A 21096-nucleotide genomic window follows, 5' to 3' on the forward strand; every position below is an offset into this window, starting at 1 on the left:
AAAGGCTCCTCCAGATTGATTTGGGGTCTCTTTTTAAAATTGCTGCAACATGTCATTGGTGCAAGCACAGTGCATGAGGGGTGCATTCGTTCTGGGCTGTCTGCAAATTGCTCCATTTCACGAGCAGCTCTGCGTTGCTTCTCCAATGCCGTCACACGGAGGGGCGCTTCTGCACTATAAGCGTGGCAAAAGCGGAGCCAAACACATACGCCAGAGCCCAGCAGGAAATCTGGCACCAACTCAGAACCAAAGGAGGTAGCATATAAATGTAACTTACTAGAACCTAGGAAGATGATTTATATTGGTCCATCTGCACTGACTGTCAGTGGCCCTGCAGAATCTCAGGTGGGGTTATCTGCCAGCCCTTCCTGAATTTGCTGGGTATTGAACCTGGAACCTCTCTCTGTATGCAAGGCAAGGTGTTCTGCTACAGAGAGGCCGTCTTTCACTGCTACCAGTAAACAAGGGTGGGGAAAGCTTTCCAGTCTAAAGGCCACATTCCTCCGTGGGCAACCATGCCAGTCGTGGTGGGTGGGGCTCCAGAGCTAAAGGGATGGAGCCATAGACGTAACTTTTAGCTTTGTAGAGTTGACAACATTCCAGCTGTGCAAAAGCCAGAGGTTTCTGATTTCTACGCAGACACACACACACCTTCGTCTTGCCAAGCCAACAACATTATCACAGCTCAAGGACTCAGGTCAGGAGGGCATGGGACAGGAAAAGGGAGGGGTGTGCCCTTGGGGGAGAGGAGGGAGGCTAGGGGAAAACCCCAGAGGTAAGGTAAAAAAGGCTAGGTGGGGGGGGGGTCAAATCTGACCCCTGAGCCTGGGGCCCAGGCAGTATTATTGGTAGTATTATTCAACACTATTACCAGGCAGATGAAAGGGTCTCTGCAAGACAGACAGACAATTCTTTCCAGTTTCTGTATCCCCCCCCCCCATATCTGAAAATAAACATTTGCAGCTGCCCTCAGGAGTGTCTCTGGGGATGAACGTCTCATTTCTGCAACAGGTGGTCAGCCCTGTTCCTGCTTATTCCCATCCAAAATTTCTGCAATCGTTGCGGCGCTTTTAAACACTGCCTGATCCTTTATCATACGGATAACTGCTTTCCTATTTAACTTCACAGCCTTCCACTTTGTCAGATTTGTCTCATGAAACAGGTTGGAATTGATAACTTTTGGATTCCTCCCAGTTCTCTGGTTGTTATACCCATTGTAGAGATTAAGTAATTGTGCTCGGCACTGAAGACAGAAGAACATGCAGGGGCAAAAGACTTGGAGGGAGGGATGTTCTTACCAGCTTCTCTACATTGACTAGTCCGTCCACCAAGGTTTTGCTAGCCTCATGCAAAAATGTCAGATCTGAGTGTTAGAAGGGGAAAAAAGAAGAGGAAAAGTTTATGAGAGGAGAGGGGAGGAGTGGTAGCCTGGCAACAGTTAAATTCTAATTTTTAAAAGGTGCCTGGTTGTAACTATGGCCTGGAAGCACTTCCCTCCAAGCCCAGGCGCCCAGGATGGTTTGTGGCAATTAAATGATGAGAGAAAGGGGAGCTCTGTACATGCTCTTATGACAGCAGCTGTATACAGTGTAGGGAGGGCTTATAAACTGCAAGGACTCAGGTGACAGGGGAGGTGAAGTGTTTGAAACACACCGTGTGTGCACTTGCACACACTCACGATCCCATCCAGTGATGGCTGGTTAAAAACTCATCAAAACACAGACCCCAAATCTATCTTTCCCATAGGAGTAAACAAAAAACATTCATGTATAGGGAGGAAAGACAGCATGCACTTGCGGTCACCTCTGGCGTGTGAGTCAGACATGGTCACCCCTTTCATTGGGAATTGAGCCTGGCCCTATTTTGCATAGCCCCACCCTTTCTGGTTCAGGGTTCTCTTTCTTGGTTACACTTCAGTGTGACAGAACACTGCATGCGAGCTTTTCCTACAGAGGTACGTTATTTTTTCAAGTGCCCCTAGTTCAAATTAAGCCCCGACCAGGATAGCCAAGACAAAGCTTTCTACACACCCCAGTTCAAAAACAGCAACCCCCGCTCCAGTGGGTGTGACTCACCTTTTAGGATGAGGGGCACGAAGGGGATAATGGGGGGCTTCATTCTCGAGAGGACTTCTCTGTAGCTTTTATGATTCCTGCAGGGGTCCTGCAAGGCGAAAGAGAGAGAGAAAAAGATGCTGTTGTTTCTCAGCTGGAGGAAGATACAGAAAAACAACTGCTGCCAAAGTACAGCTGGGGCCAGAATACCAAAAAGTTAACACTGTTAAGTGCAGATAGCTGAGCATGCAGGTGCATCTAGAGATGGGACTTCTTAAAATATTGTTTTTAAAATATGAAGAAAGTCTGGACTAGAAACACAGGGCTTTAAAAAAAAGGAAGGTGAGAAAAGGAAACCGAGGGGGAAAAGAGAAGGGAATGGTCACAATCTTTCTTTTATCTGTGACCCCCTGACGATGAAAACCCATCTCCTTGACTAATTAATTTATCAAGGCAGTGATTTCAAATCTTCATACCAGCAGAGAACTCTTTTCCCACTAACTTGCATGCTGTTGAACCAATACATGGTTGCAGAGCATGCAAGGTCATGTTTGGGGGACACTCACTTCAGCTGCACTAGGCCTCTTGGGCTTCACTCACTGCCCTACCTCATAGATGAGGAAGCTGGACTCACACTAGGTAACTCTCCAATGGCCATGATGGCTGAAGCTGATGGGAGTTTTAGTTCAACAACATCTGAAGAGCCACAGGTTCCCTGCTCTTGTTGCATCTGTACTGAGAGTGTAACCTAGAACAAAACCTACAAATCCTCCACAGCTGCATGTTGTGCAGGAGATCAGAAGTAGTGGGCCTATCTTTCAGGGAATCTCTCTACTGTCCCCAAGCTTCTCCATAAGGAGTTCCAATGAGCTTCCCAAAGAGCCCCAGGGTTCTCTGCGGCATTAAGGAAGTAGAAAAGTTATTTTCTGCTAGAGGATAGCAGTAGGGGTATTTCACACCACAGATCTGAGATCATCGAAGGGCAAAAGACCCATGCCATATCCTGATTGTTGGGGATGGAATAGCTATACGACTTTGTATTTACATAGTATATTTCCTAACTGGATCAAAAATGCTAGGGATATCTCAGTGAAAGGCATCACAACCCTGAAATTTAAATATTATATAAAATAAGGCATCTTTATTTAGCATTTGCTTGCACAAAGCTTACAAGGTGGTTAGACTATGTCTAATCTTGATTCAACATTCTTTCTGATTTGTTTATAGGGTAGTTAAATAGGGTTGCCCTATGTCTGGAATTTCCTAGACATAGTCAGGATTCGGCCATCGGAAACAGTGTCCGGGGAAATCTGGACATGTGACAACCCATGTCGGAAGTGTATATTTTGGTGAATTTCCATAAAAATAGCCCAAAACTTCAATTTGACAGAACTTTTGTGTCTGGATTTTCACTTTTTGAAATATAGAAATCCTAAGTTACATGACAGTGATCATTCATCCTGCATCCATCCTCACTTGGTTGTGGGATATTTATAGGTCTCCCTGCTAATTATTGGTTCATCTCACACTTTTCAATGCATTTCTACGTCACTTTCCTAACAGCAAAAGTCTGTTATTTTTTAAAAAATCGGATTTGTGGAGCTTCTGGAACAGAGAACTTTAATCCACTTCAACTGCACAAACCTAAAGTTCTGGTCCACGCATGACTCCTTCCCACAAAACAGTGACAGTCAGGAGGCACCATAAGAGGAGAGATAAGGGTTTGCTTAAGGCTAGGCAGAAAATAGTTAAAGCAGAGAATATTTAGAGTGTGGGCCTCTACTTTACTCCAGCTCTAAACAGAAGAAGTGCAAAAGGCTCACCGTTAAGTTCTCAAATTTCCGGAACAGGTTTTTAAATTTCCCTGGAAGCTTCTGGAAAAAAAGCAAATGAGAAAAACTCAGTTCAAAACAGTGACTCGATAGGTCTTATTTATTTAGGTCTTATTTATTTATCACATTGATAATACTATCTTTTCCTCCAAGGAGCGAACAGGGGAGCGCAACATCAGCAGGCCGTATGAAAGTCCTGAGCTGGGCTAGCTGCAGCACAGGCTTCAACTCTGGGTCTGGGCTCAGGTCCAAAATTCCAGTTCCAGAATGGGACTGGAAAACCTGCATTCCATGGATCTGGATTTGGGGTAAATAACAAGTCTATGGCCTCAGTGGTGCACAGTTATAATGCATACCTCCAAGGCTATATGAATAGGCCTGGTATTAAGAGCAGTCAGATGTGTATGTGATGGATTTACACGGAGGGTACGGCTATCAGTGCCCACTGTAGTCATTGTGGCTATATACTGCCTTCAGTATTAGTCAAGGCACACCAGCAGCAGAGGGCTAATTCGCACCTCACTGGCCACTGTGAAAGCAGGATGCAGGACCAGATAGGCTTTTGGTCTGATCCTGCAAGGCTCATCTTGGGTTCCTATGGAAGACCCGTCTCCCGTTTGTCTCACGGTAACCTCGTTGCATATTTTGGGGAGTGGATGAACCAACCCGGGGAAATGTGCCAAACATGATTTGTCTCATGCAATGAGTCAGCCTAGGTGTTGGTGCTGAACTAACTCCGATGGGCAGCATGTCTGGGAGCGCACATGCAATGTGCACATGCAATGTGCAGCGACTTGCCCGACAGCAGGCACTGCCCTCAGCCCTCAAGGGTGTGGCAGGCTCAGTTTAGGGAAAAGGAAACCCAAGACTCCCCAGCACCAAAACATGTTTTGAACTATTGTGAAATATTTTTTTCCCAAATCTTTTAACATTTTCCATACTGTATTTCCACTTCAAAAAGCCATCCAAGGGCTTTTTATTTTTAAGCAACATAATCATCTGTAGAGGCACTGTCCCCCGTGTTATAGAGACCTCAACCAGAAGCCAGGCATTTAGTGTCACTGGTCCCATATTATGGAACACACTTCCAGCAGAGATGCGACAGGCACCCTCGCTTTTGACTTCCAAGCATCTCTTGAAGACTTTTCTTATGCCAACAGGCCTTTGCAGCTAACTTCTCTTTCTTCTTATTACCCAGTCACTTTAATGATTGTCTCTATTGTTTTGAATAGTTCCCTATGTTTTAACGTTGTATATAATGATAATACTTTATGATACTGAGGTACGGAAATGCTTTTATAAGTAAATACGATGAAGTAAGCAATAAGCAAACATGAACATAATCCAGAAAAACCTAAGAACCGCCTTTGTGAACTGGATGGTTTTGATGACATTTGATGATACCTTGGCTTAATATGCCAATATATGACAGAGCCCTTATGAATGGGTCTTTCGCCTATATAGCCCCTTTGCGCCTCCCTCCCTCCCTGCAAGTGAGCAAAGACACCACAAACTCTTCCATTAACTACAGTTTCACATTTCACTGAAGCCTGAAAACAGCTTTGGAACAATCCAAGATATTAAATCTACTTCAAGCCATGGTTTAGGATCCTCCAAAGCTGCTGCTGCTGTTATTTGTTTATTTGCAATATTTATGTTTCACCTGTTAATGGAAGTTCACTGGGTGGGCTCACAGAGTTTGGGCAAAACGGGAAGCTAAAATCAGTGGGGAAATTATTGATTTGTTTGCTGGCTCGTGTAAAAGGGAAGAGAGCAAAAGGGGATGCATGTATAGGCAAAAGCACTTGCCTGAGGGAGAAAATAGCATCCTGCCCCAGTTCTGTGTGAGGACGCCAACCAGACTGATAGCTGGATTATATTGCAACACTGGTGACGGGGCAGAGTCCTCTGGCACAGGGCAGAAGGCTCACTTTTACAGGGTGCAAGGCAGGCTGTGCGGCACACCTCACTGCTCCTGCCTACCCTCTACCCCCAGCAGTTGCCACCAGACGCAGCCAGCTCACTCTGCCTAATGACAGGGCCGGCCCTGGGCCAAAAGCTCATTCACACCTCAACTTATTATGCTAAAATATGGTAATCCATCCTCTCCCACTGAGTCCAGTGTTGTGCTTCTAACAGCAGCCTGCTAGCCTGATGCCTCTTGGAGCCCCCAACCAAGCTCTGCAAACGACGTTCTGAAATCACCTAGTATTTCAAAGCATTTTGCACACGGAGCTCGTGTGACATTCATTTGTCACAGCTATCAGCCTCCGAGTGAACGCTTAAGCTCTTTTGAGTCCCATTGATTTTCATCAGAAAGCAGTTGCCTAACTCTCTCCGACAGAAATCAACGAGACTTAAAATGTTCTTAGATTTGTCTGGGGTTGCGCCCTCAAAGTGGCATGGTAAATACAGATATTATCCTACAAGCCATCTTAAGCGCTGGCTTTGGCGGTGCAACAGCTAAAGACCTAGCCAAACAAGAATATATTCACTTGACACCCAAGCTTAGGAAGCATATAATATGGTGACGGGGCCAATTCAACACATTATCCTGCCTGATGTGAAGGAGAAAATTGTCCCTTCCCCATTCCATACACAGAAGTTGATTGTAGCGGCCGCTGAATCTTACTTCCACGGGCTTGTCCACATTTGAGGCAATATAACACTTTGTGTTATAGAATTCACTCAGCGAGGCAGCGGTGGCCACCAATTTGGATAGCTTTGAAAGAGGATTAGACAAATTCATGGAAGATAACACTATCAATGGCTGCTAGCCTTGAAGGCTATGGCCTGCCTCCACAGCTGGAGGCAGCAGTGCTTCTTGAATGCCCAGCTATGTTTAGCCAGGATCAGGACCATTTCCCACAGGGGAGGATCCTGTTGCTTCCAGAAGCCTGACGGCTCCTTGTTTATCTCCCTCCTCAGGGATGATGACCCAGTTTGATGGCAAAGATTATGTGTGAATTCTTAGGGAGGAGCACAAGAAAGGAAAGGAGGGGGAAACCCTTTCATAAAAGTACGTGCACCTACAACTCCTGGCAAACAGGAAAGACTGCAATTGCAAAAGGGCTGGAAATACAGAGAGGAGGAAGGAGTGTGGGTGGATATTAAAGAGAAAGTAAGTGTGTGTGTGTGTGTGTGTGTGTGAGAGAGAGAGAGAGAGAGAGAGAGAGAGAGAGAGAGAGAGAGAAGGGGTTCTGGAAAACTGAACCCAACCCACACATACCAACCTGAGCGCTGTGAGTGTTGCCTTGTTATGATCCACCTTGGCTTCTGAGAATATGTTCTTATTTTGGGTGTTAACATAAAGTGTTGCATTTATTCGCTTTTAATTGTTTTTTCTAAAGTATACACAAGAGCATAGCTGCTTCCACAATTAGATCCTTTTAGTGTCTCTGAAGCCTTGCTTTTCTTGCTGGTTCATCTCAAGTTCCCTGGTTCTGCAGAAGTGCTTCTGGTTTTCCAGCGTTTCTGCATTGTTTCTAAGCTGCTTATTATATTACACGTGTTTTACGTTTGTTCATTGCCACAAGGGCCTACTCTTGGCTGAACTCGTAGGATAAAGGCTACAACCACCCCGCCCCAGCAGCGGCCAGTGGGGAGAGGGCAAACGACGCTGGGGTGGGGCAGGACGGTGATGAGGTTGAGGGCAGAGTAGGTACTGCCCTGACCTTACCAGGGCCTGGCCTCATCCCAACTCTGCCTAGGTAAGCTACAATGACAGCCGTGTCAAGAGGACAGCTCCACTCCACCAAATCAGCTGTTGCTGTTTTAAATAGCCAATGAACCAATGTGTAGATTTTGGGGTTTTGACTGTAGAAGAGGAACTGCTTAGGTGCAGTATCTGGATGGGGTTGGGCAGGATTACACATAGCCCTGCCACCCACCCACCCCCACATACATATGTGAACAAATCAGGCTCCCTGGTTCTTCTTACCTCCCAGGTGAGACGCAAACGGCTGACAGGTGCGTTGTTGAGCCCTATAACCACGGCATAGAACGTCAACATGTCCTGGTTCTGTTTACATCTGTGGGGAGGGGGAAAAGGGGGCAGGTAAGAAGTCAAACACTGATAAAGCTCAAGCCTGCAATAGCCTCTGCTGGGATAACTATTGTAAGCTCTCTAGAACAGCAGCCACTTTGCTCCTACATTCAGCATCCATCACCTAGCATCCTCTGGACAGAAAGCAAATGCAAATCAATAGCAACTGAATTATGGAGGGTGTCGGAGTGGTTCCCCTTAAGGAAACCCACAAGCCCCAACCCATAGCTCCCACCACCTGTAGCAAATGGGGGCCACTGCAAATAAATAAAAACCAGGAGGCCACAAGCCCTCTCTACAACCCAAGCACTTCTGATTCATAGTATTCAAGACCAGAAAGCCTAGCCAAACCCGCTTCCAAGTACATGGCTCTGCTCAGCTCCTCACTCCAGCCTCCAGCCTTTCTGGCCTCCTTTCCCCACTCCTCAATGCAGAAAGCAAGCTGAGAAGGAAGCCGAAGCAATAATACAGCTGTCGTGGGCTGTTAGAGTCACTCTGGGTGATGGTGTCAAGGTTGTGACTTCACCAGCCACTAGCACCCAGGGAGGCGGAAAGCAGCCTGAGCATGCAGGGGAAAGGCAGACAGGGATTCCCAGCAGCAGCTGAACACAACAAGACAAGAGCAAAGATGGGAAGGCAGGGGAAAGCAGCAGCAATTTTGTAGTGTAAAGGCACAGACTTTGGGCATCTGCAGACATGAATATTTCAGGGTGAATTCACAAAATTGGAAGATGACCAAAAGCTGACTACATGGAACATGGAACCACATGGGAAGGTGGTCGCCTGTAGTCTCCACTCACGAAGCCCCACACTACCCCTTCCCTGCATCTGCAGACCATTGGCTTCACTGCCTCATGGTTTCTCCCCCATACTAAACTCTTAATCCACCCCCTTTCCCCAACATCTTCTTTCAGTCTCCCTTTCGGTGGGAAAGAGTGACTAGGAAACAGCTAACCATAAAGGTTCATACATAACACAAAGCCACAGTGTGCTTAGCTGAAGTATGGCTTGTCCGAATGTTTGAAGTCAATCCAGCAGCTTGTATTTCTGGATACAAGCCATAATGTGAAGCCATGGTTTGTGGTTGGCTTACAAACCATGATGTCATTACCATGATTTGGCATGTCTGAACCCTAACAAACTATGCTTAACTATGGTTTGTTTGGGTACTTCCCCACCCCCACTCCACACCCAATACACTCACCAAGCTACAGAGGCACAAGGCAAAAGCAACTGGGAAGCAAGCCAAGCTTTAGAGAAGCAAGGCATGGCTTGTTTGCTTATCTGTGAAATCTGTGGTTTGTTGAACAAGTCATGGGGAAGCAAACCATAGATTAGTGTTCTGTGCTAGTGCAGCCAATGTGTATTCAAAACACTTGGGACAGAGCAATAATCCTGCACTGGAATACAGTTAGAAGAAGAGTCTTGAGATTTATTTATTTATTAATCGCCAAATGCCACCATGCTCAGATCTCTGTTTTGACAGGCACCACCCGGAGGAGGTGCGGGTGCACTTTGGGACGCGGGTGGCACTGTGGTCTAAACCACAGAGCCTAGGGCTTGCCGATCAGAAGGTTGGTGGTTTGAATCCCCGTGACAGGGTGAGCTCCCATTGTTCGGTCCCTGCTCCTGCCAACCTAGCAGTTTGAAAGCACATCAAAGTGCAAGTAGATAAATAGGTACCACTCTGGCGGGAAGGTAAACGGTGTTTCCCTGCGCTGCTCTGGTTTTCCAGAAGCGGCTTAGTCATGCTGGCCACATGACCCGGAAGCTGTCTGCAGACAAATGCTGGCTCCCTTGGCCAGTAAAGCCAGATGAGCGCCGCAACCCCAGAGTCGTCCACAACTGGACTTAATGGTCAGTGGTACCTTTACCTTTACCTTTACCCTGAGGAGCTACGGTACACTTTTAGCATGGCTGGGGCCATGTGCACTTTGTGCGGAGCAAACAAACAAAAAGTAAAATTCTGAATTCTACAACATGTAAAAATTACATAAATTAAGTACATTTGCACAACTTATTCTGCAATTCCCCTCTATTTTGCAGGGCACTGAAGCCCCACCCCAATCTTCATCCAGTGAAATTCTTGTTCAGCCCAGTCTCCCACAGATTTCTGGCACTGCACTCTGGTAGTCTGACTCAGAATAAGGAAGCTCTTTATAGCCTCTTTGCAAACAATTGCACATCTTAATAAAACATTTCCTTCTCCATGGATTTATTTTCCTCAAAGGTTTCAGATTACAACTTTGCAAACCAAGCCTATGCAAATGAACTTTATGCTTCATTATCAATTCCAAACACAAATTTTGCCCAGCCCTAGTTATAAGCAGTTTGACAGACAAGGGACTTGAGTAATGCTGAGGCATTACTTTTCTGCATTTGCCTGGAAACAGAATGAAAATGGAGGTTCAATGGGCTGCTTAATATAACGGGACAAAACCAGACCCCCAGATCAATATATTTCTATACTTTTTACTCAGAAGTTAAATCCTGTTCAGCAAAAACACCCTACAGCTTTAATTAGAAGCTTCCTTTGTGCAGTTTCTGCTTCCAGTTTGCTTTCTCTTGAGTGCAGCCAAGCTATAATGATTAATTCCCCTTAATCAATCCGTTCCTATGCATATCTGCTGATAAATAGGTTAATTACAGTCATATTTTCATGGTCATCATTTGCTTTGTTACAAAAGGTAAGAGAAACTCAGGCATTAACCCACCCACATGAGGAGCAGGACTGACTGTGGGGAAATGAAGGGGCAATTCACCAGTGTGCTCAGCAGGAAGCAGTGAGGCAAAGGAAGCTATTGCGTCCAGGTGCTAATCAAAGCAGGAGTGGCTAACCTTTTCAACCCAAGGATTGCATTGACAGCTCCCTAACTTTCTGAGGGCCATGTCCAAGTGGTGGGCACGGCTACCACACATACAGACACATGCACCACAAATGCCGAACATGCATAACACATCCTCCCCATATAGACACATCCACACTCACCACACAGACACAGTGGCCCTGAGCAAGCCGCCACTACTACAATTATGGTGGGTTGGGTGGCAGGTTCTGTAGCAAAGCTGAGAAAAGCCACCACCATGGCTGGCTGGTGGGAACACCCTGAAAGCAGGAAGGACCAATCTGATCCTCTCCAGTGTTTCAGCAGCCTTTGGGAAATATCGGAGGAGATTGGAGTGCCTCTCCGCATTCCCAGAGCACTCCAACCTGCTCTCAATGTTGGCCGCTTGCTTACTCACTGCTGCTGCCAAAACCACCTCAGTCATTCGATGCCGCTGCCACTACCAAAACTACGGTGATGACTTGGAAGCAGTGGGTAGATGATTGTGGGTTCAGATAGCTCCAATTCTTCTGGGTAGGATTTGACACCTTTTTCTTGGTAGGGCTCCAATGCTTGGAGCAGCAATTGAATAGGCAGGAATTTGGCAAGTGAATTTCCCCCCACTGTTGCCTCTCTGTGCCTGGAAATGCCCCCTGTGATGGCTCTCTGCCTATCATGCAGCCCTTAAGGATACAGGAGCCTCAGAAAGGAAAAGGGGTGGCAAACATAATTTGAAGGCTACTTTGAAGGTAACTTATTCTACTGGTGTGTGGGGCACTTTTGCTCAATAAAACATGATCGTCCATTCTTAGGGGAAAGATTTTAGCGGGTAAACCCAACTACATTTAGCCCAAATTACTGCACAGGCAGTGGTGGCCATTGGGATTGGTGAGGAGGAAGACAGTAGGCAGACTGGCAGTAGGCAGGCAGAGCCAACTAATTCTAGCGTTGTCCCCACACTCCTCCCTGCTGAGTTCTACAAGGGCAACAATGGGACTAAGGAAGAAGCGGCCAAGCAGTGTCACCCACTGGACTGGTTCTAAGAAAGAAGGTAGGGAAGGCAGGGATTGGTTTAAAGCAGACTGAGGTTGATGACACAGTGCCCCTTTTGCCCTATCAGAACAGAACAGCCTCCACTTTGGACAGAACTGAAACTGGCACCCCATGCAAGTAAGGCACACAATCTCAGAGAGGGGATTCAAATTAATACATGCTATGTATTCTCAAATTGTGTCTCTTACTGCATGGAGAGCCAGTTACATGTCCAAGCGGCGATAAAGCAAATTTCACCAAAACTATTGCAACCCTGTTTTCTCAGATTTTAGAGTAGCTGCAGGAACTCTGTTGGACAGAGGCGACTACTTTGTAAACTTGAGGCTGGGTGTGCGATGTGATTCTGTAGGAGTGCAGAAAAAGCGCAGCAGGTGCAGAATCTCAGCTTTCAGATTTAGTAAAGTTCCTAGCCCTTGTGATGCTGGAAAATGTGTGGACAAGCTCCTGCTCAAATCTCAGAAAGCCAAAGGTGCACCTGAGCAACATTTCTAACATGCAGAGCTTCTTACGCAACTCCGTAACTTAGTGACACCGCCGTTAATTGGGAAAACCGGGGGGGGGGGGATTCAGAATGCATTGTGAGAAAGAAGAGAAGGTGTTCAGGTTGTGCAAAGTCTTCAAACAGTCGCCAAAGGCTTGATCTTTGCATGTCTCTACCCTGGCCCCAGACAGAAAAGGGTTAAGATGCGGCACTCACACGGCTGCCACCTTGATGAACTTCTTGAGCAGGTGGGCCCGCTTCCCCAGCGACTCGCACAGCAGCACCTCCGTGGCCACCCAGTGCTGAACTTCACTGCAGCGCTGCAGCAGCAGCTCTAGGTTGGCTGTCTCCCGCCGACCACGTTCCCCATGGAACACGTAGTCCACAAATTCCAGCTACAAACAAAGATGCCAGAGCAGAAGTTAATAGCCTGCGTGCCTGTAGCCCTCCCCTGGCCTGTAGTGAAGGGAAAGGATGCCTCACTCTACACAGCAGGGGTAGCCAATGTGGTTACCCCCCTATATATATATATATATATATATATATATATATATATATCTGGGCTACAATTCGCATCAGTTTCAGCCAGCACTGCCAGTTGTCAAAGGTGACAGGAATTGTAGTTCAGCACCACTGGGCAGGGGACACATTGAGTGTCCCTGCCTTACAGCCACAACACCAGCTATCCGGTTAAAAGGAGTGGCTTCATCCTTCAGTCCTCTTTATATATATCAAGGATGGAGAAGGGGCAGAGGAGTGATTACACAGAGGGAACATAAGAATAATAGAATTGAGGACCTAGTTCAGATTGAGATGATCAAACCATGTCTCTGGGCTTCACCACTTCAGAGGGGTGAGGGGTTCCCATGACTGAATGCTCCTTGGGATGGGGCAACGGCGGAATTCCCTCCACATAGAAAGCTAGCTGCCAAGGAGACAACTATCCCTTTCCCTGACATGCTAATTGTCTCCTGAATCGTGCACTTGAGGGCAAACCATGCGATTCATATCCCGTGCAGTTTGATCCTTCATCTGCGGCTGCTCTGAATGTGAAGGCACCACCCTATTAGGGCAGGGACAGGGAACCCAGGGGCTGGCAGCCTCTCTATCTGGCCCTTAGGACTCTTCCCCAAGCCACACCCATCACCAGCCTTGCTCTGCACTTTCCTCAAGTGCCTTTGCCTTGTGCGTGGCTCTTTTGCTGAACCAAGGTAAGGCTCACAACTGTTGCTCCACCCATTTTGGCCTCTGCCCTGCCCACCATTGTCATGTGACTGCCGCTCAAAGGTTGCCCATGAAGGAATGTGGCCCTCACGCTGAAATAAACTCTTCATCCAGCCTGTAATATTGGCCCCTAACCTAGCTGCCAATCACTTCTGAAGGCCATGCACATCCTTCTTAAGTTGCAACATTTTCAGATTCCCAATCCAACTCCCTCACCCAGTTTCCTCCGTGCTCGCCAGCTATGGGGCAAATTCATTTTTGTTACCTCATGGACACAGCGGAACAATTCCCAATGGAAGGCTGTGAGGTGATTCGCCACGTCCTCAGCTTCAACTCGATGGATCTCCGTGTCACCTGGTGACACCTGGATTTCCTCAGGGAGAGGGACCTGGGGGAAAGGCCGAGTTTGTGGAGAGCAGGGAGAGAGATTCCAATGTATGTGTTAGAACCAAGAAGAAAACCTGGGTGTTTTTAGAGCACAAGGGGTGGGGGGGAGTCTTTCTGGCAACTGCAGCTCCCTGATCCCACAGAGGCACAGAAGCTCACAGTGGGGCAGGGGCTGGGAACCTTTTTCAGTGCAAGAGAGGCGATGTCGCCTACCAGATCCCACCAGGGTGATTGAGGGGACCTCCTTGTTCTGGAAAGTGAATGAGTTGATAACAAGGCTTTCAGGTTTTACTAGTGATGGTTTAGGACAGATGAAGTGCAGATAAATAATCAAGCAGAGATTGAACACTTTCCCCCCTTTTCCTTGATAGGGTTCCTACTTCACACTGGCAATTTAATGGTAACACTTCTTTGCAGGGTTGTTTGCACTGCTAATTAGAATCTAAAGGCTGCATTTCAGCTGGCTGAAGGCCTTTCATTAAAGCTCAATGTGTTCTACAAGCTGAATCTATGCAATTAGAAGTACACGGCCCTGAGTTCAATGGCGCTTACTCTCAGGGTAATTATGCATAGGACCGTAGTCATGCCAACTGGCTGATCAGGGATGTCAACCCAGGTCTCCTCAGCCAAATTCCAACATACTATCAATACACCACCCATTGCTAGCTAACAAGACCCCTGGACGGTTAAGTCCAGTCAAAGGCAACTATGGGGTTGCGGGGCTCATCTCGCTTTCAGGCCAAGGGAGCCGGCATTTGTCCGCAGACAGCTTTCCGGGTCATGTTGCCAGCATGACTAAACCACTTCTGGTGAAATGGAACACTGTGACAGAAACCAGAGTGCATGGAAACACCGTTCACCTTCCCATGAAGCAGTACCTATTTATCTACTTGCACTGATGTGCTTTCGAACTGCTAGGTTGGTAGGAGCTGGGACAGAGCAACAGAGCTCACCCCGTCGCGAGGATTCGAACCACCGACCTTCTGATCGGCAAGCCCAAGAGACTCAGTGGCTTTGACCAAAGTGCCACCTGCATCCCTAACATGCCCTATGACTGTCAGCTGAGCCTGATAAATTGGGTATTACACAATATACTGCTATAGGAGCTGTCATGAAGAGCTCCTGCACATCAAAATTTACCTCTACACTACTGCTTACACCAAGAAACACAGCACCCGCATGACAAAAAGTCCCTGCCAGCCGAGGGAGGAGCAGAGCAGAGGGGAAGAAAGGAGCTCACTCACCAGAGATGGGAAACTCTCCTTAGTGCAGGCAAAGAGATGGCTGTTTATCCCCAGGGTAGTGAAAACACACTCTTCATTGGGCTGTAGCACAGATTTCTCTGGCAAAAAGCAAGGAAAGAAAGAGTTCCTGAACAATCTGGAGCAACAGCAGGAACATATCTCAAAACACGCGTATTATCATTTATATTGTGGAAATGTTATATATATATATTCAGGGTCTGGTAGGGTTTCTCCTCAAGTTCAAACTGGACAGGGATTCTTGCTCCCCCAACACCCCTTCTGCTCTGGCATGTAGATCACTTATTTGAGGCATATGGAAATAGGGCATTTGCTCACAGTGCAATGTGGCCAGGATTCTATTAGGGCAGAGGGTCAGAAACCCATGGCCCCTTCAGATATTGTTGGACTATAGCCACATTCACACATACATTTAAAAGCATTATGATACCATTTTAAACAACCATAGCTCCTCCTAAAAAATTTGGGAAGCTATAGGTTGTTAAGAATGCGGAGGGTTGTAAGGAGACCCGTATTCCCTTCCCAGAGCTACAATTCCCAGAGTTCCCTGGGAAGAGGGACTGGTTGTTAAAACCCTCTGGGAATTGTCACTCTGCCATTCTTGCCTTGTCCCCCACCCCAGCTCTCGGGAGTTACCTCCTGAGGACGCTACTGCCACCAGGATGAGAGCCTCCTCCCGGGTGGGCTGCTCATCCGAGTACTGGAGCTTCTCAGTCACCGAGGCGAGGATGTCCTGCACAGAGGCTGAGAGGCGGCTGCGGATGGTGACATATGAGTGGTCTGGCATGTAAACACGGCAGAAGACTAGAAAGAAACAGAGCCGAGAGGCTGGAGGTTGGAATCCATAGCCAGCAAAGGACAGCCATGGTGAAGAAATACACTTAGGTTGGGAAAAACTAAAAATAACAATCATCCTGCAATAAGGAGGGGATTCGGCCTACTGTCGCTGTGGGATTCAATCCCCTCTGTCGACTCATCCTCATAACTTTGAGGGGCTTCCCAGAGGCTCTTCTCCAGCCCCCTCCTCTGAGGGACACTTGGAGGGTGATGTCAGAGGGAGCATTCCCAGCTGCGGCTCCTAGTCTGTGGAAGGCTCTCCCCAGTGAGGTCCGCCTGGTGCTTTAAGCACCAGGTAAAGGTTTACCTTTTCACTCAAGCTTTTGAAGTGATTTTGTTCTATTATTTGTGTGCTGCCAAAGCTTTCTATGGTTGTAATTTGATGAGGAGGATTTATGGGTGGAATTGCTGAACCATGTCTGCAGCTGCACTCATCAGCCCTTTTAAAGACAATCCAAGCGGGAACCCCAACACGACCGTCACCAACGCCCTCATCTCCTTTAATACTCACTTTCATCTGAGCCACGGAAAGCGACCCGTGTCTGGAGGCAGGAATCTATGCGCCGGAAATGCCTGAAAAGGGGTTTGACTTGCTTGCTGGGGGGATGGCTTTCTTCAGTCACCCTGCGGCCAAGAAGGCAAGATTTAGAAGCTAGAAAAGGGGCAAGCAACGTGGGCCACAATGTGGGAAATTTTCAGAGGAGCAGGGCATCCGTGCCATTCTGTGAGGGGTTAAGGAGTCTGAATTTCTGAATGCAGTTTCTAAGAAGCATTCAGGGCAGAGGCAGGGAGCCAGGGGTCCTGCAGATGTGGCTTGACTCCCATCATCCCCAACCACTGGGCCATGCTGGCTAAGGCTGATAGGAGTTGGGAGTCCCACAACATCTGAAGGGCCACAGGTTCCCCAATCATGATTTAGGGATTTCAGAGGCAGTTTGGCCAGGGAGATTGTTGTGAGAGTAGGCTGCTGCTTGTAACAACCCACCATTAGACAGCTGGCCACTATTAGAAGAGTCTAAACATTTACCCCAAGAGTTGTCTCCTGGACCTGGAAAGCACAGGGCGAAAGGTAAATATGGAAAAACCCTAAGCTTTCTATGTTCTTATATACATCAGTACCATGTAAGGTATAAGTAAGTTGTTTGGGTTGCAAAGTAACAAGGATTGCGGTGACCTCAGCTTTATGAAAGCTTCCACTATTCAGAACTAGGTATAGCATAGTGGTTAAGAGCACGGTCCTCCTTGATTTCTAGTTCCAAGGAGATGACCTCTTAGTTTGCAACCTTTGGGGAAGTTCATCTCATCCCCTCTAAGCAAAGAAAGAAAGTGTGTAGGTGTGTGTGCGTGTCGCAGGACTGCACAGGAGGGATCTGGCCCTGCACACCACCAAACACCATGTTCAAACGTTCTACTTGGGTGCCACTGTATGCATGTAGCTCCTCCATATGGAGAGGGATTGTGATTGCATGAGGAGAACAACTACTGACACAGAAGTTTGAATTCCTGGAGTCCTGGGGCTTATTTAACCTGAGCTATCTTGTTGTAACTTTGCCCAGAAAATGCACAAATGAAAAACAGTGGTCTGCCCAGGAAGATGCGGTGACAGAGGAACATGGCAACTGTGGAAAGCGGCCAAGTTTGTGCACAACAATTGTTTTGCCAAGATGTGGAGGAGGTTATATGAAACCCGTTCTTGTGAATGCAGTACCGGCAACATAATGCACTTAGGAAACGCAGCCCGAGAGGTTTCCCCATGCAGGAGAAATTCTGCATTCCATATTCCAATCCCCCTCTCCCCTTACTTGAGTTCAACTGTCTCCACAAGCTGATGAAGCTTCAAAATTTCATCTTCCAATTTGTGATAGAGGGAGGAGTCCTTCATAATGAGCAGATACAGGTCCTAGGAGAAAAGAGAAAGTGGCCTGATCCATCATGCTCTGATATAAAAGGAAGGGGTACCTTCTATTTTGGGCCCCCTGGATCTATGGCTATTTGCCACCAAGTAAGGCAAAAGGACATTGGGGCGGGGGACTGTGGCTGGACTAATACTTTGCAATCCGTTGCTATTCTTCTTTTCTTAAAAAGTTTCTCGTTGTAATGAGAGTAGGGTTAGGGGTGTCATGGTGTACCTTGATAACTTTGCCTGCTTTCTCCTCCTCCTGCAAGATCCCCTTGTACGTCTCGAGGAAGTGAAGCAAAATAACCAAAACTGCTCGCTTTCGGTGCATGGCTTCGCCTTCCTTCCAACATGGCGGTGATGGGATTGTCGACGCTGTCATGAAGGTGACCACATGGAAGTCAAGGGAAAATATCGGGGCTGCGGCCACAGAAGGGAGTGGTTGGAAGAAAGGAGAACAGCCGAAGTGATGAGGTTTGGAATGGGGTGGGTTGATTCTGGGTCCAGATAGCAAGATGGCAAGTACAGATCACAGAAACTGCAAAGATCACTAACGGGCCAACAAGCCCATTCTCCATTAATGGATATAGTTTGCATACCCCTCAGCCATCCAGGAGGCTGTGGACTTTGGTATCTTTTGGTGCAGAATTCAGAATATGGAGAATCTCGATTTATGTCAGTGGTGTGGTGGTTCACATTTCAAACCTGCGTTCAGATCCCCACCCAAGACATCCAGCTCACCACCTGACCCTGGGCCCAGTCACTTTCCATTAGCCTAACCTACCTCAGAGGGTTGTTGTGAGGAAAGACAAAAATGGGAACTAGCGCCATGTAAACTATCCGAGCTCTTTGGAAGAAAGAGAGAGAAATGCAAATGAAAGAAACAATGGCTGTCCCTGCAAGCTACGTAGCCTGAAAATCCCAGTTTATTTAAGTTCAACTGTCTCCACGATGGGGGAAAAGAAAGCAAGTTTCGAGATTTTGTGGTTGCAGAGATGAGATGGGAAACAAACAAATAGGGGTAACTGAGATGGCTGATAAGAGTAGACAAAATGTCATGTACAATTCGCTCCTAAGGAAATGCAAAAAACCAGGGCTGATTTTTTAATGCAGTGTTATATGTTTGTGTGTATGTCATCACCAGAAACTCACAGAACCAGAGAAGGTCACATTCCGCACATCCACACCCCCTTCAGTCTATCAATACCAGAATTTGTGATGGTGGTGGGAGCTGTTAACAGGGAGGAGCAGCTTAATTGCTACCTGTTGGCTGAAATTAACAAAGTCCACCCAGGTTGTTTATTTTTTCAGAGCTGTGTAATGTTATCTTATTCTCTCGAGAGCCCTGTGTGACAAGAGAAGTTGACAGATGAGGCTAAAGGAGAGAGATTAAGGCTGCAATCCTATACACCCTAAGGAAGAGGAACTTAGTTCTGAGTAAACATGCGGAAGATTGATCGGCAGACCCCAAAATGCAACACACTAGAGGCTGAGATTTAATCTGCCTGGCAAATGATGTGGGATTGAGCAGATTTCTTCATAAGGTTATTATTAGGTGTATGGTTCCCATCACCATGACCACCAAAACTCCAAAAAGTTCAAGGACACATACATGGGAAAATAAACTAGGACTGTATCATCTAATGTTATCCTCATAGCAATACTGTTAAGACTGCTTAGGGTAAGACCCAAAGTGCAGGTGAGTGGGGACTGGTGGGCATCATCAACGCACATCTCCCCATGTGATGTCATTATGCTAGTATTTCCTTGCTTCCTTCAAGCAGCAGCCAATAAAGTGAAGCAGGAAGTGAAGAGATGCTGTGACATCATATATTTTCTTTCTACTACATATTACCAAGAACACACTGGAAAACACGTGGATCAGCGGTTCCCCCACACGTCTTGCTATAACGTGCTGCTTGGAACCGAAAGGGTGATTTTGCACAACAACAATAAGAATTCACACTCTCAAGAGGTTAAATTTGTTCTCCAAAGCCAAATTTCTGCATTAGCACATTCTGCCCACTCCCTCCCATTAGAAAACTGGCAGGCACCATCACTGTTACATTGCAGATGGTTTCATTTCAGAAGGCCTTTGCGCTATATAACATTGCTCTGTTTTCTATTTTTTTGATGTAAAAATCTGTGCTGTACATTTTGCATGTTTTGTTTCTTCTTCTGCAAGCTGCTTTGAGACACACAGTGAAATGCGAGGTATGAACCTTTCTTAAATAAGAAAACTAATAAATAAAACCTGTGGAACTGCAGAAGCCACAGGGTTCTATGCAACAAGAACGAGAAATATGAGGTGACCCGAACAGAGTTTCTCCTGCAGGAAAATGTGTCAGAATGGCATGCATTCCTCCTCCACCCCCACTTCTTCCCCCAACCCTTCAACCATTATGGGACGTTCCAAAACATCACACAGAAAGGATATTGCTGGTGCAGCTGGTGCAGGAACTGCTCTGTGGGCAGGAACAGCGAGTGGGTGAGGACGATGTCGTCTAGCAGCAGGTCTGAGAAAAGACAAGGAAGGAAGAAAAGAGAGGGATTATACTGCTGTCCCGCCCTGAGAGTGCAAGGCGACAGCACTGACAAAGAATTCGGTCCACCCTTCCTTTTCAGTGATGTAACGGGATAGGGCACGTAGGCAGATAAGCATGGTCACAAGGAGTTTATAACAAGGCCCAATCCAACTGGTTACAAAGGACCCGCCTCCTGTATCCCAGCACTGAGGACAGAGAAGGCTTTCAGGGTAAGGCAGCGTTGCAAAACCTTCATCTCAAATACGGAGGAGGGAAATGGAATCTCTTCCCGCTTTCCTGTTAGCTCTTTCTTCACGCCGTCAGAAAAGTGGTGCGCTGTGGTGTGTGACCCAGACCCAGAAACTATTCCTAATGTCCCATCTCACACCTGGAACGGGTTGTCTCTGAACATGTGGCAAAATTGTGTCTATGTAAGGCAGCATGGAATGAACCAGAATCAGCTCCTGTGTATTTCACGTGAGGGTATCAAAGAGCGCAACTTTTAGGGCAGGTGTGGGGAACCTTTTGGCTCCAGGTGTTGATGAAGATTAGTAATGTCCACACTGCCTTGCAGTGGCTTCCCAGGGTTTCTGACAGGGGTCTCTCCCAACGCTACCCAGAGATGCCAGGGAATAAGTGAACCAGGGACCTTTGACAAGGAACAAGTCTGCAAA

At 47.0% G+C, this 21096-nt stretch overlaps 1 protein-coding gene across 1 annotated transcript in view; it reads right to left on the minus strand.

Moving 5' to 3' along the window:
- Nucleotides 1–21096, minus strand: part of RAPGEFL1 (Rap guanine nucleotide exchange factor like 1) — a 52121-nt gene that overhangs the window by 9591 nt on the left and 21434 nt on the right. Inside the window, exons 2-13 of the mRNA XM_080978302.1 lie at nt 20335–20413; nt 18130–18283; nt 17803–17900; nt 16512–16624; nt 15800–15967; nt 15146–15243; nt 13780–13902; nt 12507–12685; nt 7827–7917; nt 3878–3928; nt 2076–2163; nt 1299–1363 (exon numbers count right to left, since the gene is read on the minus strand). Coding sequence (XP_080834428.1) covers nt 1299–1363; nt 2076–2163; nt 3878–3928; nt 7827–7917; nt 12507–12685; nt 13780–13902; nt 15146–15243; nt 15800–15967; nt 16512–16624; nt 17803–17900; nt 18130–18283; nt 20335–20413 — 1307 coding nt within the window. The remainder of the gene's footprint in view (nt 1–1298; nt 1364–2075; nt 2164–3877; nt 3929–7826; nt 7918–12506; nt 12686–13779; nt 13903–15145; nt 15244–15799; nt 15968–16511; nt 16625–17802; nt 17901–18129; nt 18284–20334; nt 20414–21096) is intronic.

This window comes from Podarcis pityusensis, assembly GCF_964106645.2.
Source record: "Podarcis pityusensis genome assembly, chromosome: 13".
Classification (NCBI taxonomy): domain Eukaryota; kingdom Metazoa; phylum Chordata; class Lepidosauria; order Squamata; family Lacertidae; genus Podarcis; species Podarcis pityusensis.